Source organism: Rhamphochromis sp. 'chilingali' (genome assembly GCF_963969265.1).
Source record: "Rhamphochromis sp. 'chilingali' genome assembly, chromosome: 22".
NCBI lineage: Eukaryota > Metazoa > Chordata > Actinopteri > Cichliformes > Cichlidae > Rhamphochromis > Rhamphochromis sp. 'chilingali'.
In genome coordinates this window covers 2,420,743-2,436,870 of record NC_137950.1, presented here as the reverse complement: position 1 = coordinate 2,436,870, position 16,128 = coordinate 2,420,743, and the positions used below count along the sequence as shown (strand labels likewise).

General features: G+C 42.0%; 1 protein-coding gene across 1 annotated transcript in view; it reads right to left on the bottom strand.

Moving 5' to 3' along the window:
- Positions 1–15,727, bottom strand: part of ryr2a (ryanodine receptor 2a (cardiac)) — a 316,621-nt gene extending 300,894 nt beyond the window's left edge. Inside the window, exon 1 of the mRNA XM_080872616.1 lies at positions 15,618–15,727. Coding sequence (XP_080728742.1) covers positions 15,618–15,665 — 48 coding nt within the window. The 5' untranslated portion in view covers positions 15,666–15,727. The remainder of the gene's footprint in view (positions 1–15,617) is intronic.
- Positions 15,728–16,128: the final 401 nt, after the last annotated feature.

The window sequence follows — 16,128 nt, the reverse complement described above, 5'->3', positions numbered from 1 at the left end:
CCTGTCAATAACTAATTGTGATAATATCAAGAATGAATAAGCATGTTCTTGTAAGAGTTCTTATGTTAGAGCCTAAACTTCAGTTCAGGAGTAAGGCTTCAGTTGAGGAGGAAGAGGATGAAAGGCAGTTGCAGAGAGTAGTGGTGGAGGAGGCAGCTTAAAAAAGCTGAGAACAAAAATAAATAGAAAAATGTTACATGGTTAAATATTGTTAGACTGTAACTGTTATTACTATTTGATTCCACTGTATCACATAAATACTTTTTGCTTGTCTTCTTCTATCCAAATCAGCAGAAAGTGATTAACAAAGATTCTCTTTCTGTCGATGGTGATTGCTGCTCCCAACAGTGCAGCAGAATTGGCAGGCATCATCATGTCCACTATAGCAGAAACCTCACGTCACATGCAAAGTCTCAATACACTGATGCCAGTGACGTGGGATTGGACGCAGTTATGGCTCAACAGACTGAACTTTGCCAGCTGCAGCTTGAACCAAACAGCAATAAATGACTTCACCACAGAGCAGGAGCATCTCGCTGTTGTGTTGCTGTCGCTGCTGTGGAAAAACGGTGGCATTACCTGAAAGAAGGCATTTCACTTCCCTTGTACCAAATCTTAGAAATGTGGTATTTAACCACATCCTTCTTCTGGATGGCTTTAGCTTGGCCTCAAGTATCAATGTGAGGAATCTTGATTAGATTCTTGACCAGGATATATGCTTCAGTGGTGGGGTTTCCTAGCTATCTGAGCCTCCTGCTAATCAAATGTAAAATTTGAACTATTACAAATAATGAAGAAAGAAGTCTGGGATCACATGAAGAGATAAAAGTCACTGAGACAGTTTTGTAGCCAGAGACTTTTACAGTGCTAAACCAAGCCTTATATGCCATATAGTATGAAAGAATGCAAATGCAGGCCACCATATGTCAGCGTGATACATTTGATGCTAGCTTAATTAGATTCATGTCCTTTTCACATAAGCACTGAGAGACTCTGGAGATCAAACCCAGTGTGACTGAAGACTATTCTGACAGTCTAAGCTATTCTGCAGGGATTCACCTTCAGCTTTATCAAACTGAATTTATTGACTCTGAATATATTTTTTTAAAAGCCCAGTTTACTGAAACAAGCCAAGCTCAAAAAATTAAACAAGCACATCTGTTCTATTAGGACTATTTAATATTACAATTGCTAAGAAAAGAACATTCCCAGTTAAGATTCTGACTCATGCCTCGCCCTGTTCATCCTTTGAACCTGTTAAAGGTCACCTTCAAAGCATGTTCACAAGCCCCGGTGTACGCACAGTCCTGTAGACCGCTGGTAGCACTCCCACTGCTTACCTTTTGACCCACTAGGCATCCATTATTCTGTCTTTAAATGTAAACAGTTGACATCAACTGTAATAATAGATTTCTATGAATATCGCGTATATCGTAGTCCTGTTTACATAATCAAAATCTTGTGAAAGAGTTCCACCTTTACAGGAATCCAAATGAGAGTCACTGATACCGTCTACAATAACCTGAGGAGGCGTGGCATGCAGAGACATTCACAGACAGGCAAGCAGAGACAACCCCGTTCTGAGAAAACCACAAATCTATTAAAAAAAATGCTGTTTATGAGCTCACAAACAGACAAAGAACTATCTTCAAATACATGAATAATAAAGAATCAGCTGAATTAAAAGGCTTGAGTGACATGGTTAACTGTGCATATCTACAGAGGACTAAAGGCTGTTTAAACATCTTACATTCAGAGATTCTCACAGATGCTAATCTAAAGTGCTGAGTGAGCCTGCACATGCTCAACTTGTAAGAACCTCTCCATCATCATTACAGCTTTCCCTGCTAAAGTTCAAAAGGAGTTATTAACAACTTTTTATCACTCATTCTTCTCTAGATCACATACTCTGACCAAGAGGAAACTCATCTGTCAAGATGCTAAATCACTGAAGCTCGTGTATCTGTTAATGCGAATCGAAACTGATGTCTGAACAGTGAAAGCAGACCAGCTGGTCTCTCAGCTTGCCCAGCTCCAGTCATTGTCGGTGTCCGATGAGAACGAAATAATCGCAACTTTCAGCAGCAATAACCAACAGGTCAGGAGTTTTATGACAGCGGTGCTGGAGATGAAAGGAGAGAGATCGCTATACTTTGAAATACAAAACAACATTAAAAAAGCTGAGAACAAAAATAAATAGAAAAATGTTAAATAGTTAAATATTGTTCGACTGTAACTGTTATTATAATTTATGACAGTATGTTTGCACTGAAGCACCGCAGCAATTTCCTAATGTTGTAAACCTGCTCAACATTTGGCAATAAAACCCTTTCTGATTCTGATTACTATTTATCTGATTCCAAAAAATCAGATAAATATCAGCCTGACCAAATGACAACGGTAGGAAACCAATATGTGAAAGAAATGAACAACAGTGTACCGATTTTCAGTTACTTACACCTTCTTTAATACGTAGTATGACCTCTACAGCTGAGACTGAGTGTTTTTTGTAATTGCTGTGTTTTCCCCCATGTTAGCACATCTGTATCATGAGGAATCTGCTGTATTCAAACAGTGAAGTGTGAAATAATCCTCATTTCAACACAAATTCAGACTCAGCTCAAACTCACAGATGGCTGTCAGCTCGATGTTAAGAGGCTGCTGTACACCTGCGGTTAATAATACAAATAACATGAGTACTGTAATGTGGTAATTGTTTTTCATTCTCATTTGACAAAGAAGGAAAAACAAAAACTCAAAAATGCACTGAGGCCTCAAAATGCAGAATCTCAATCCAATGGCTGAGCTTGCCATGTCCGTACTGTATATACAGGCTACTGCCTGATACGAGTGAGGACGTTTGCATTCTTGACTGCTCTGACATTCCTGTCAACTTTTAAAAAAAATATTTTGAATTGTCTGAAATTCAGTCACAATAAAAAACTGTTTTTACTTCCAAAGTGTCAGCGCTAACACCGTCTCACCAGTCACCCAAATTTTCATGGTTTCCAGACAATATTTGTATCTAGAAATCCAATTAGCCTCTGGGCCCAGAAATGATGCAGAGAAATTTTGATGCGACCTGAAAATGTTTAATCTCGGGTGAAAAATGTTAGGGCACTAATGGCTGGCCAGCATACAGCTGGTTTGTTCGTTCTTGGTTTCAGCAGGTCAAATTCATGCAAATGATTCTGACCAAGTGCACATTAACATGTTAAAGCTAAATTCTGTTGAACACTTCACAGGAGTTCACAGCAAGTTGCATAAATGTGCTGTCGCGTCTAAATAAAGGTGTATTGGGCTCATCTCGGACGGGGACGAGTCTGCCTACAGGAGGGAGGTTGAACGTCTGGTGTCCTGGTGCAGCCACAACAACCTGGTGCTGAATGCCCAGAAGACAGTGGAGATTATTGTGGACTTCAGGAAGCACACAGCCCCACTCCCCCCCATCATCCTGACTGACACCCCCATCACCTCTGTGGACTCATTCCGCTTCCTGGGTACCACCATCACCCAGGACCTGAAGTGGGAGCCCACCATCACCTCCGTCATCAAGAAAGCCCAGCAGAGGATGTACTTCCTGAGGCAGCTGAAGAAATTCAACCTGCCAACACGGACGATGATGCAGTTCTACACCGCAATCATCGAGTCCATCCTCACCTCCTCCATCACCGTGTGGTACGCTGGAGCCACTATCAGGGACAAACAGAGACTGCAGCGTGTTGTGCGCTCTGCTGAGAAGGTGATTGGCTGCAGACTCCCATCTCTGCAGGACCTGTACACCTCCAGGACACTGCGGCGTGCAGCCCGGATCTCAGCTGACCCTTCTCACCCTGGACACAGTCTGTTTGACCTGCTCCCCTCAGGCAGGAGGCTCCGGTCCATTCGCACCAGAACCTCTCGCCACAAGAACAGTTTCTTCCCCTCTGCTGTTGGACACATGAACAATAACCACATGATTGTCCCCGCCACTAACACATGACCCTACGCTGTGTCACTGCATCATTTCATGTTTGGCACTGATCACCACCTGCACTCATGTATATATCTTTCTACGTAGCACTCATAATTCTTATTCTCATGTATATATCTCATGTATATCTCATGCACATATCTTTCTTTCTACATAGCACTTTAATTCTTATTGTCTGCACTGAAGCACCGCAGCAATTTCCTAATGTTGTAAACCTCAACATCTGGCAATAAACCCATTCTGATTCTGATTCTGATTACACAAACACACGCGGGGGCGGTTTTTGATTGATAGCGAGAGAACTGTGCAGCTTTGATGGAGAGGTAACATTTATGAAACTAGGAGGGAAGTCGTTAAACTTTCATACTGAGAAACTGCATGAAAGTAAGCAAGCCTCCAGCTCATTCTGCTGCAGATTTGCTGTTGTGCGTGGGATTGTTGTCCTGGAGTATGACCCAGTTTCAACCAAGCTTTAGCTGTCAGACAGATGGCCTCACATTTGACTCTAGAATACTTTGGCAAACAGAGAGTTCACAGTCGACTCTATGACTGCAAGGTGCCCAGGGTCCTGTACTACGAAAGAGTTCAACATACCCAGGGTACAGTATCTTTCCATTAAATGGATTCACTTACCCAAACACTGCCAATCAAGTTAAGCGATCACATGAAGCTGACTGTCAATTCACTGAAGCTTTCTTCCACGTGCTCACATGAAAGGGTGGCATTGGTAGCATTTGACTAATCACAAATATGGCAGCAAAACAGCTTTTAAAAGCAGAATGGGAGGCAGAGCCTTCAGCTGTGAAACTAGCCCCCAGTTTGGATTCAGGAGACAGCCACCCTTTACTTTTAAGATTAGACTTCAAACTTTTCCTCCCTTAGTTATGCTGCAGTAGGTCTAGGTTGCTCGGGGATTCCCATGATGCTCCAAGTGTTTCTTCTTCACTCACCGTTTATTTCCCCACTCACTGTGTTTATGCAACACTCTACATTTAATGATTAATGGCTCTGGTTCTCTTCCACAGCATGTCTTTATCCTGTCTTCCTTCTCTCACCCCAAATGGTCGCAGCAGATGGCCCCGCCCCTCCCTGAGCCTGGTTCTGCTGGAGGTTTCTTCCTGTTAAAAGGGAGTTTTTCCTTCCCACTGTCACCAAGGTGCTTGCTCATAGGGGGTCATATGATTGTTGGGTTGCCTTTAAGCAACTGTTATAATTTTTGGCACAATGTTAAAAACAAAAAAAAAACAAAAAAAAAAAACCTGAATTGAGTTCAATTGAAGTATGAGGGGTTTGTGCTGATATGCATCATGATGCACATCATGATCAAAGAGCTTCTCTTTAGTATCTCGTTTGGCCAAAAGACACAGTTTCAGAAGTATTGTAGTTTGCTAACACCTTTGCAAACCTGAGCCGTGCTGTCGTGTATTTTTTCAGAGAGGCTTTCTGCTGTCCACGTTCCATAAAAGCCATATTTGCTCAGTCTTTTTCTAATTGTACTGTCAGAAACTTTTAACCTTGTACAATGCTAACTCAGGCCTGTAGACTCTGACATTTGGAGTGAATTTCCTGTGGTGTCCACTCCTAGGACAGTACACACTGAGAGTAGATTGATAGTAGTGATGGCCCGCTTGAAGCTGACGCTCCGGAGCGTGTGTCGAAAAAAACAACACACTGGTTCAGAAGCACTGTGTCGAGGCTTGCTTCGTTTGGCAAAAGTCACGTGACCAGTGACGCCCGAAGCTTCATTACGCACGTAACTGCTTCGGTACCTGATTCAAACGGATATAAGGAAGTGAATCATCCACGGGATTCGTGGAGTGTGTTGATGGTGACAGAGAGCGAAGAGGTGATCATTCCACTGACAGATATGGAGCCAGCGAGGAAGAGAGGACGTTCTGGCGTGTGGGAATATTTTGAGTTGATTTTGCTCAATTCATTTTATCTGCCGAAGTGAAAAACTTGAAATGTCCAAAATCATGTTTTCATAATGTAAATATCATTACAGCATATGACTTTAGGAACACTTCCATGTGAATTAAAGCTAATGAAGACTACAACAATGTATTTGACACTATACGTACATGACATTGCTACACAGTTTAGAAAATCATTTTGTTTATTGTTGTTAGGTGATAGTCTGCAGGACCCAGGAATACCTGCATATCTACCAGCTTGCAGTGTAGTTCCTGCACTCCACAGCCTCTTCTGTTCCATGCAAGTGGATTTTCTCCAGGGCAGGAGAAACTATTTCTAAGAAAAGAAACAGACTCAGCCAGCGCACAGTAACACTAATCCTCTTGTTAACTGTAAATAACAAAAGGGCTACCTGACATAGAGCATGTTTTTACTTTGCAAGTTCTTGATTAGGGGTGGGTTTTGATTATCGCCTTTCTGATTACAATCCATGCTAAATTGAATAAAGTGATATTGATTCATTAAAATCCCGTGTCGATTTGTAAATTAACGTTATTATGCCTGAAACGCCAGCATCTCAGGTTAAACCTCACAACATGTCGTCAAACACCATGCAGCTAAAACAGTAACTGGGAGCAGGTTTACGGATTCTGCATACAAACGTGAACACAGAGCGCGGACCCGACGCGTCAGAGTCAGATTTTGGTGCGTCGTCGGGTCCGCGCTGTGTTTGCCTCTTTTTTTTTTCGCTGGCTTCTGCAGCTGCAGGTTCATAACTCTCTGTTTACATCTCTAATTAAGTCTCACATGTGTCAGCTTTCTTTTAATAGATACGAAATTATGGATATATACTGTTAAATGATCAGAATTGTAATATTTCTGACTGAGGCAAAACTTTCCAGATTCCAATCAAATTGAATCGGATCCTGTATCGAATCAAAATGATTCTACAAATCAGTGACGATGCAGCCGTACTCAGCTTCCTAAGCATTTTCCCTTTCCAGTTCACAATCAATCCCACCCCTAGGTCAAAAATATGTATAGGACAATTGGCCTCATCTAATATTTTGTATGAACCTGTCCAGCTGTCCAGTGATTAAACGACAAGTAGATGGAGGCAGGACTTCACAGCAGGGGCATACTCCATAATGTGCTGTGCATTCTCATATGTATATTATATATATTGCTCACTTATTGTATTTACCAACATCAAGGAGCAAAGAAAGGCCACACCATAGTGCATGTTTAAATAGGGAAAGTTTATTGATCAAAATGTATTACGCAAATACGCATTACATTTTTTTCAGCCCCCCAATCGAGAAAACAAAACCAATTACATGTTCAAAGCAACGGAACGGTGGCCCAATATCAGAGAGAACTCCACTCTTGAGTGAGCAGTGATGATTGAGCAGTCCGTTTTATTTTGCAGATTCAAGCTGCTCTTCAAAATTTTCACCACCAGATGTCACCGGAGAGGACTGTGTTGAAAAGCTTCGAGTAATGAACCGTTTTTCAATACAAGCTTCAGTGCTTCGGAAAGCTTCATTTGGCCATCACTAATTGATAGACTTTAAATTGTTTAAAAAAGGATTTATAACCCAGACTGATGGGAAGGGTCATAAAAGCCCATCAAGAATTGCTGATGTCTTTTCTTTGCTTTCACCTCTGCTGTTATAGAGATGGTCACAAATGGTGATGATCAATTAATCAATTGCATTTGATTGTCAACACCTGGATGCTTCTCTTTCTTTTAATTCTGATGGAAGCAGTAGGGGTGTACTTAATGTTTCACACACTGTGTCAACATTTTGGCCTAAGTTTTGTTAAATAAATAATAACAGGGTCTCATCGTGAGTTTAATTTTTAAGACCTGCTGAGGACAGGTTTATTTGAGCTCTTGTTACATAAAACCTACACTTGAAGAAGGTTGCTTTTTAATATGACATTACTTTTGTTTGTCTGTGCAAGGAGAACAATTTCAGTAACAAACAAAAATGCATCAACTTTGTTTGTTTTGTTTGTTTTCAAACAAGGATTAGTTTATTTATTTCACTAAATAGAACAAATCTGATCCTGCTACCAATGACCACATTACTAGCAATTGTGACATGCTTATTTAGCACAGCGTGTTTAGTTGGGAATGTTATGTGCATGCTCCTTGAAGTGACAGCAATTGGAAAATTAAAAGAAAGTTTCAAGATTAAGGAGAAAAAGGAAAAAACCCATACACTGATAGGGTGATGCACTGATTTGACACTGTACCTGTCATAGATAGTCACAGATCTGCACTCTTCTTCTTGCGTCATACTACTTGTTTTAGAAGCTGTGTTCTTAACTTCCATCTGTGTTACAAAGTGTATAGTGGGTCAGCAGCGTGTGTTTAAAAACTGTTTTGCTCCACAGGGCGGTCAGCATGTCCTTACATGGGGAACTAAGCTCCCTTGATGAATTTAGGATGGTGCTTAGATGGCATAATGGGTACATTGAGTTTTATGCTAACACAAATAAGCTCAGCATCACTGCTCCTAAAAACAGTCTACACTCTTTGTGCCATTCCTTACGCTCAAATCCTCTTACAGTAGGCTACACCTCTTTCTGCTAATTTCACCCCCACTGTGGTTACAGGTACTTGTGAAATGATATTATTCACTTTCAGCAGTAACCTGAGTCCATGAAAGCAAACAGCTGAAGATGAGAAAGTGCTATGACAAACATGTTTGTTTCCTCTCACAGGGAACTCTAGTCACCATGTCACCATGTCTGTTAGTGAGCAAAACAAGAAGCAATGATGCTGTTATACAACCAGAAAGGAAATGTTAAATGTATTTCATCCTAACATATTTCCTATTGTTGCATGTGTGATGCTAGCATTATACTCTGGACATCCGTTGTAGCCATCAGCCACCTAGAACTGACATTTTGTTAACTTTGTTAGAGATTACCATTTGTGACATCTGCCACCTGTGATGGGGTCATCACTGTGTACATTCATCCACAGAACTGCACTGAGGTTTGAACAATAGATTCATTCACTCATTCCTTTGTGAGTAACACTGCTCGTCAGGTCAGAAAATGTTCTTTTACAAGCGCGTCCATGCTCACAGGTGTACACACGGGTGATCACACCCACAAACTACACCCTTTTTGGCTCCTACCTCAAAGCACACTGTGTTCTGTTGATCTTACGTGCTGCACAATAATGTTTAATATTTAGTATTTACTGTCATATTCACATAGATCATTGTGATGTTGTTTATTATGTTGCTCTTTTTTCTTCTGCTGCTTTTTTCTCTTTTTTCTTTCTCAACAGGTGACCCAGGTGATTGATAGATGTAGTTTTTGTCTGCTTATTTTGTTGGTTTTTGGGTTTTGCCCTTTATCCCCGTCCCTCTTCCCCACTGTTTTTCTTTCCCTCTTTCTTTTCCCCAATCAAGTCTGTCCCGTATTTAGCAAGTTAAAATAAAATAAACAATAAAAGGTAAAAAATAAATAAATACATAAATAAATGTTCTTGTGTGGCATCGATTACAAATAACATATGTGTTACTTAAAATGGCAGGTTATTTGTATCAAACTGATTCAAAGGTCCCTTCTGTGAATTTCTACTTTAACATGGTGCAGGGATATGTTATTTGGGGGGGGGGTTGCTTTGCAATGTGGTAGGATCCCCCAAGGAAAAAGGTGTATTACACACACACGGCTCTTTGTCTGGTCCTGGGTGAGGGACCAGACAAAGAGCAATTCAAAGGACCCCTATAACTGTCAAAAGAGCAAGGGACCTGTGTACCCTGCACAAGACTGGGTTACCACGGCCCCATCCACAAAGAGCGACTGGTGCCCAGGTGCAGTCCGAAAAACCTGCCCTGGCAGACTGATTTCCGACTATCGAGGGTGGCTTTTGGGACATGGAATATCACCTCTCTGAAAGGGGACGAACCTGAACTAGCTTGGGCTCGGGAACCAGTCTCCTGGAGAGGGGATCGACGTTGTTCCAATCTGGAATTGCCTTCAGTGAGAGGCAGTGAGCAGGGTGGGCAATCCTTTATCTGCTCAGTACACTGGAGTTTCTGCCAGTGAGTGAGGGGGGTGTTTCCCTGCGCCTTCAGCTTGGGGAACAGGTCCTGACTGTTATCTGCAATTATTTGCCAAGTGACAGGTCAGAATACTCAACCTTCTTGGAGTCAGTGGTGGAGGGTGCTCAAGGGTGCTACATGTAGTGAATCCATTTTCCTACTGGGAGACTTTAATGCTCATGTAGGCAATGACAGCAAGACCTGGAGAGGCGTGATTGGGAGGAACAATCTGAAATTAAGGTGTGTTCTGTTACTGGACTTCATCCATAGTGAACACAGTCCATCAGGGCTGCCCTCTGTCACAGACTCTGGACATAGGCCAGATGGTGGGAGGCTTGTGCTTTGGTGACCTCAGAATCTCATCCCTCCTTTTTGCAGGTCATGTGGTTCTGCTGGCTTCATGAGGTAGTGATCTGCAACTCGCGTTGGAGCGGCTGAATGTGAAGCAGTGGGAAAGAGGATCTGCACTTCCAGGTCTGAGTCCATGGTCCTCAGTCGGAAAAGGGTGGGGAAAAACTAAACAAACAAAAAACACACTTAGAGTTGAATTTTGCTAATTTTGACCTAAAGCAGGAACATAATGGTCACTTTCCATTTGCATCTTTCATGCAGTTTTTATAAACTCTTTAAAGTGAGAAAATGTAATGGGACAGTGAATTCATCCTTAAGAAGCTGATTTACTTTTCCAGTGTCGCTCCTTAATCCCAGTTAAGTGGAACCAGCTAGTCCCAAACAGGTGTCGTCGTTGTCTCAACTGCAACCAGATAAGCCATCTTCACCTTCTCCTCATTAAAATGCAAGTAGCTGGTTTCCACTCGTTCATCAGTTCCAGTATTAACTGTTCCACTTTTACTTTCTCCCTCTAATGCTGCTTCAACCCTCAGACTTTCATGCTCCAACTTAATCTTCTCAGTTTTTGCTTCCCCATCTCTAATTTCATGTGCTGATCAACAAACAGTTCTGACCTGATATCACTGGACTGCCTCCAGAGGTTTACTTAAAATTGTGAGTCCTTCAACAACACTCCTCAATTAATTCCTTTTTTCCCAGCCCCTACAGATTAACTGTCAACTAGAAGTTCATTTAAAAAATTCAAGAAAAAAAACAAACAGACAAAGTGAGAAACACAATCACAGAGAAATTGGGTACACTGTCTCCTCTTGGTTACACTGTCTCCTCTTGGTTACACTGTCTCCTCTTGGTAACACTGTCTCCTCTTGGTAACACTGTCTCCTCTTGGTTACACTGTCTCCTCTTGGTTACACTGTCTCCTCTTGGTTACACTGTCTCCTCTTGGTAACGCTGTGTCCTCTTGGTAACACTGTCTCCTCTTGGTAACACTGTCTCCTCTTGGTTACACTGTCTCCTCTTGGTAACACTGTCTCCTCTTGGTTACACTGTCTCCTCTTGGTAACGCTGTGTCCTCTTGGTAACGCTGTCTCCTCTTGGTAACGCTGTCTCCTCTTGGTAACGCTGTCTCCTCTTGGTAACGCTGTGTCCTCTTGGTAACGCTGTGTCCTCTTGGTAACGCTGTGTCCTCTTGGTAACGCTGTGTCCTCTTGGTAACGCTGTGTCCTCTTGGTTACACTGTCTCCTCTTGGTAACGCTGTGTCCTCTTGGTAACGCTGTGTCCTCTTGGTAACGCTGTCTCCTCTTGGTAACGCTGTGTCCTCTTGGTCTTGAACCAGGGATCTTTTAGGTGTTAACCATTACACTGGAGTAGAGAGCAGCCTAAAATACTAGCTTTTACCTACTGCTGCTTCTTTTTACATCAACACAGTGGATATCTTTATTTAAATTGACCTGTACCAGATCTCCTTTGGAATTCTGTGCTCTGGCTTCATTTACTCTCTGCAAACAAACATTTCCCTGTAACAGGGATTAAATGAACACAAACACATAGCTGCTGCCATGCTGTTTGGTTTGTGCTGACACATCATCAGTCACCAGAAACCATGTATTGATCTGCATATAAAGTGCACTTAGCAGGAGTGCTGCAGGATTAGAGGGAGGGATGCAGAGGAACATGAAAGGTAGGAATGGAGCAGGAGGAAGAAGATGAGACGTAGGGGCAGAGGGAAACAAAAGGCCTGCATGTAAATTTACAAGCCGTTATTAAGTCATGCGTACCTGAAAGAAAGCTGCTTTGCTGTTTTGAGTGTCCTAGTCACAGGAAACAGTAAAGGCGTAGAGGCAGTAGGATGAAACATTATCAAGAGGAGCAAACAGTAATTTTTCAGCAAATCCAGGGGTGATGTAGAAAAAAGGCTAGGCTAATGCTTTAAAATAAGTAAATACAAAACGCTGTCTTTGTGCAAGCATTGTACAGCAAACATGTCAAAATCCTTAAATAAGCATCAAAGCAGCCAAGATGAGAGTCAGGACATCCAGTCATAAAGTCTGAGCTAAAAAAGAATGCAGGCGTGTGCTGTGCCTTTGAGCCGAAGTGCAAAGTTTATAGAAGCAATCATATGATAACATGAGTCCTGCTAAACCTACTAAACAATGTACATTTAATTCTACACCACAACAGCAGCCACATTTGACATCATTTATCTAAGAGCTACAAATAAACAAACAAATAAATAAATCTAACCACGGGACTATTTTTTACATGTTATTACTGATAATAATATTTAATTATTCCATAAACCTCCTCAGGCACTCTAATATAAGGCTGACACTGCACACTTTGTAAGAGTACTACTTCAAACATAAATAAAAACATAAAAGTACACATAAAACAAATGAACTCATTATAACAAAGCTCACGTTATGGACTCATGAATTTCTCTTCAGTCAGTATGTTCAGGAATTACATTAAATGACGAGCTTTGGCATGAAAGCAGTGCCTCCTGCTGCAGCCATGGCTCACAGGCTACCACATGCTGAGATGGCGACTGGTGGAAGCTTGTCTGTGTAGTGACCAGGAGTCTCCACCTCCAACTCTGCTTTTGCTTTTAATTTCCTGCTACGTCTCTGGGTGCTGAAAGCAGCATTCTGAGGGAAATGCCCACAGGACATTATAACAGATCACCTTCACCTTAGTGGTTGAAACACAAGCACCCACTCCAATCATGATGATAATAAACTCGAAGTAAAATGTGCAACTTTCCCTACAATTTCCACAGAACCTGCTAAGATATAAGCTTTCTTAAAATTAGAACCACTGGCAGCGCAATTTAGACTTGACTAAACAGACGGTCGAATAAAACACCCAGTCTGGATACGTCTAAACAAGAAATTTGGTATTTTTATTATAAACATGTTATATTTGTGTAGGAGTCATTTTCAAATCTAATATTCAAATCTTATATCAGATGGATGTGGCAGAAAACACTGCCCTCGCATGTGAGCTACAACATATGATACTCTTCAATATTGTTATTTAATAGTAACACTGGTATTATATAATGTTTAACATTATATTTTAATGATAATAATAACAAAAATGTAAAATATTACAGAGTTGTTCGTGACCAGATGTGACATGTTGAAATGTTTCCGTTTGAATACTGAAGTGTGAAGACCGTATGCCAGTTCAGTCCAGCTGTAATTGTCAATATAAATGCAAAGACTCGTCTTTATTTATTTTTAATCTAATCCTGTTGATTTTGAAGGAATTAAATTAGGAATAAAACTGATAGTTTTCCAGTAAAAATACATGAAAACCAAAGATTGTTTGACTTGTCATGTGACTCTGCTGCTGCCATCTTGCTGACTGACTATCAGCTTCTATAAAAACACTTGTGTTGGTTTTTGAAAGAAAAACAATAATAAAAATAACAATCAGACAAAATATTTCACTGTTGAGAAGATTTTCTACAATATTTTACCATTATGAGTTTGATATATCACAATGAGTAGTACTTAGTACTTATTTTCGTGCAATGTGATGCTGAGTGACTGTTAAACACTGGCTCTGATAAAGAAAAAAATATGAACCAGTGTCTATCACAAGCCTCCCCCATCAGCCTCCTACTAGATGCACGTATGGTAGAAATGTAAAAATCTGTGATTTAGAGAAAAGTTGACCTCGGTGACCTGACGGGTTTGACATTTGAACTTGTCTGAGCCTTTTAGCAGATGCACCTGTGGCATGAATTTCATAATCCTGCAAGTTATTCACAAACTGTCCATGTCGCCCAGCAGGGTGACAACAATATCCCATCGGCCTTTTACGGCGGAGGAGTGAAATGATATTCCAGTCAGCTATGTTAATGCATGTGTTATTACTTTCTGAGTTTTAATGGCACAAATGTGACATCCAGTAATAGCTCATCAAAATACCCTAAATGAGCTTCAAAAACTGTCATGGAAGAAGAGACTAAAAAGGCTAAACTACTGAAGTAATCCTGTAACAGTCTGCCGTTTGCAGCTCATTCTAAAACACGACGAACCTCTGATTCCTTAATATTCAGTCTTTTGACCATCACACTGTCACCCGTGAGCAGCAGCCAACATTTATGTTTTGTGTGCCACCTCGTCTGTGGCGCTTTTCTGGGATTCTGTTACATCTGACTGATGAAATAAAGAACAACAAAAGTCCCCCGCCCCAAGCAGAGGCTTGGTCTTTTTATAAACTTGGCCTTAAAAATGCTGTATTGGTTGGAGGGTTTTTCAATGGCTCTAGAGTTAATCTAACATGTTGTCTTTTGATTGTCAGAATATCCAGAGGAAACGCACACACTGCACTTAAAAGCTTTTGGCTTTGAACCTTGGGTCTGACTCTATTCATATAATACACATTAATCTGACTGACAGAGCATATGAACATTTTTAGCCTAGAAAATCAAGCTCCACTGGATACAGGACAGACAGCGACTGCCCATCTATTCACATTTTCCTACCAAAAACTTCAACCTGTTCCAAGGGTTTTCCAGTATCAGCTCATTGCATCTTAGTACTACTGCAGTCATCAGCAATATGATGGCAACATTATGTCAGCGACAATTCCCAAAACAAGCAAAACAGATCTGCCAACGCTGGAATAATCTCAGTCCAGGCCAGAAATGCCGCACGCAGACTAAAACTGCACATTAACACGAATGCATATTAATTAAGATGTTGTGTGCAGGTATATCAGACCATCTGTTCCCTTCAAGAAGAAAGAAAATACTCTGAGCTCACGCGATCATTCACGTGCAACTTTTTGTAAAGCAACACCTCCTCTCACGTAGACCTCCGGATGACTGACTGATTTCACCGCATGAGCCTTCCAAAGAGGGACGTCCAGTCCTGCTGGAACGAAGTGCAGCAGATGTTGCAGGCTTCATGCTGCCAGTCTGCACCGCACTGCGCCCCGCATCCACCCAATACACAACACCAGCGCCGCCGCGCAGACTGCAAGCTGCTCAGCTCCTTTTTATGAACAACGACAGCACCACCACACACCGTTCTCCACCTCTCATCTGCTTGTCCTGTCTTTCTGTTAGTGCGTTTTCACGCCTCCTCCACCCCTGATCTCCTGTCAGCATGATGCGGACTCCCTGACCAGTGACTTCAATGTGGAGGAGCTGTCATCCCTTAATGCGGTAAACTCCCAGCCCGCATCACAACACGCACGCACGCACACTCACAGAGCCGAGCAGAAAGACGCAGTGAACTCTCACTGCAGCGCCGGTATTTTGCTCCAGAAGCAGCAGAGAGACACTTACAGTACGCAAGAACTGGATTTCATCCTCGCCTTCTCCTCCTTCAGCCATGGTTAGTGTTCACACGGTGAGGCTCGTACAGCGTCTGTGTGCCGAGGCTGGCTGTGCTTGTGTGCGAGTGTGTGTGTTGTGTGAGCAGAGAAAGGCAACGCATAGATGAACTCCTCTTTCATTGGATGGCTCACGCTCGTCGGGGGCGGAGCTGCACAGGAGCGTGTATGTGTGTAGTGTGCGTGCTCGAACGCTACGTTGGTCGGGTTACTCCCTCTGCTGGCCACTGTGGTCCCTGCCAGCAGAGAGCATTTCCACTAAACCGGGAGTGAGGAACTCCAGGCCTCAAGGGCCAGTATCCTGCAGGTTTTGGATCACACCCTGGGTCAGCAGACCTGAATCAAATGATTCGTTCAGTTCCCGGCCTCTGGAGAACTTCAAGACATGTTGAGGACATAATTTAGCCATTTCAATCAGTTATGCTGGATCAAGGACTAAAACCTGTAGGACACCGGCCCTTGAG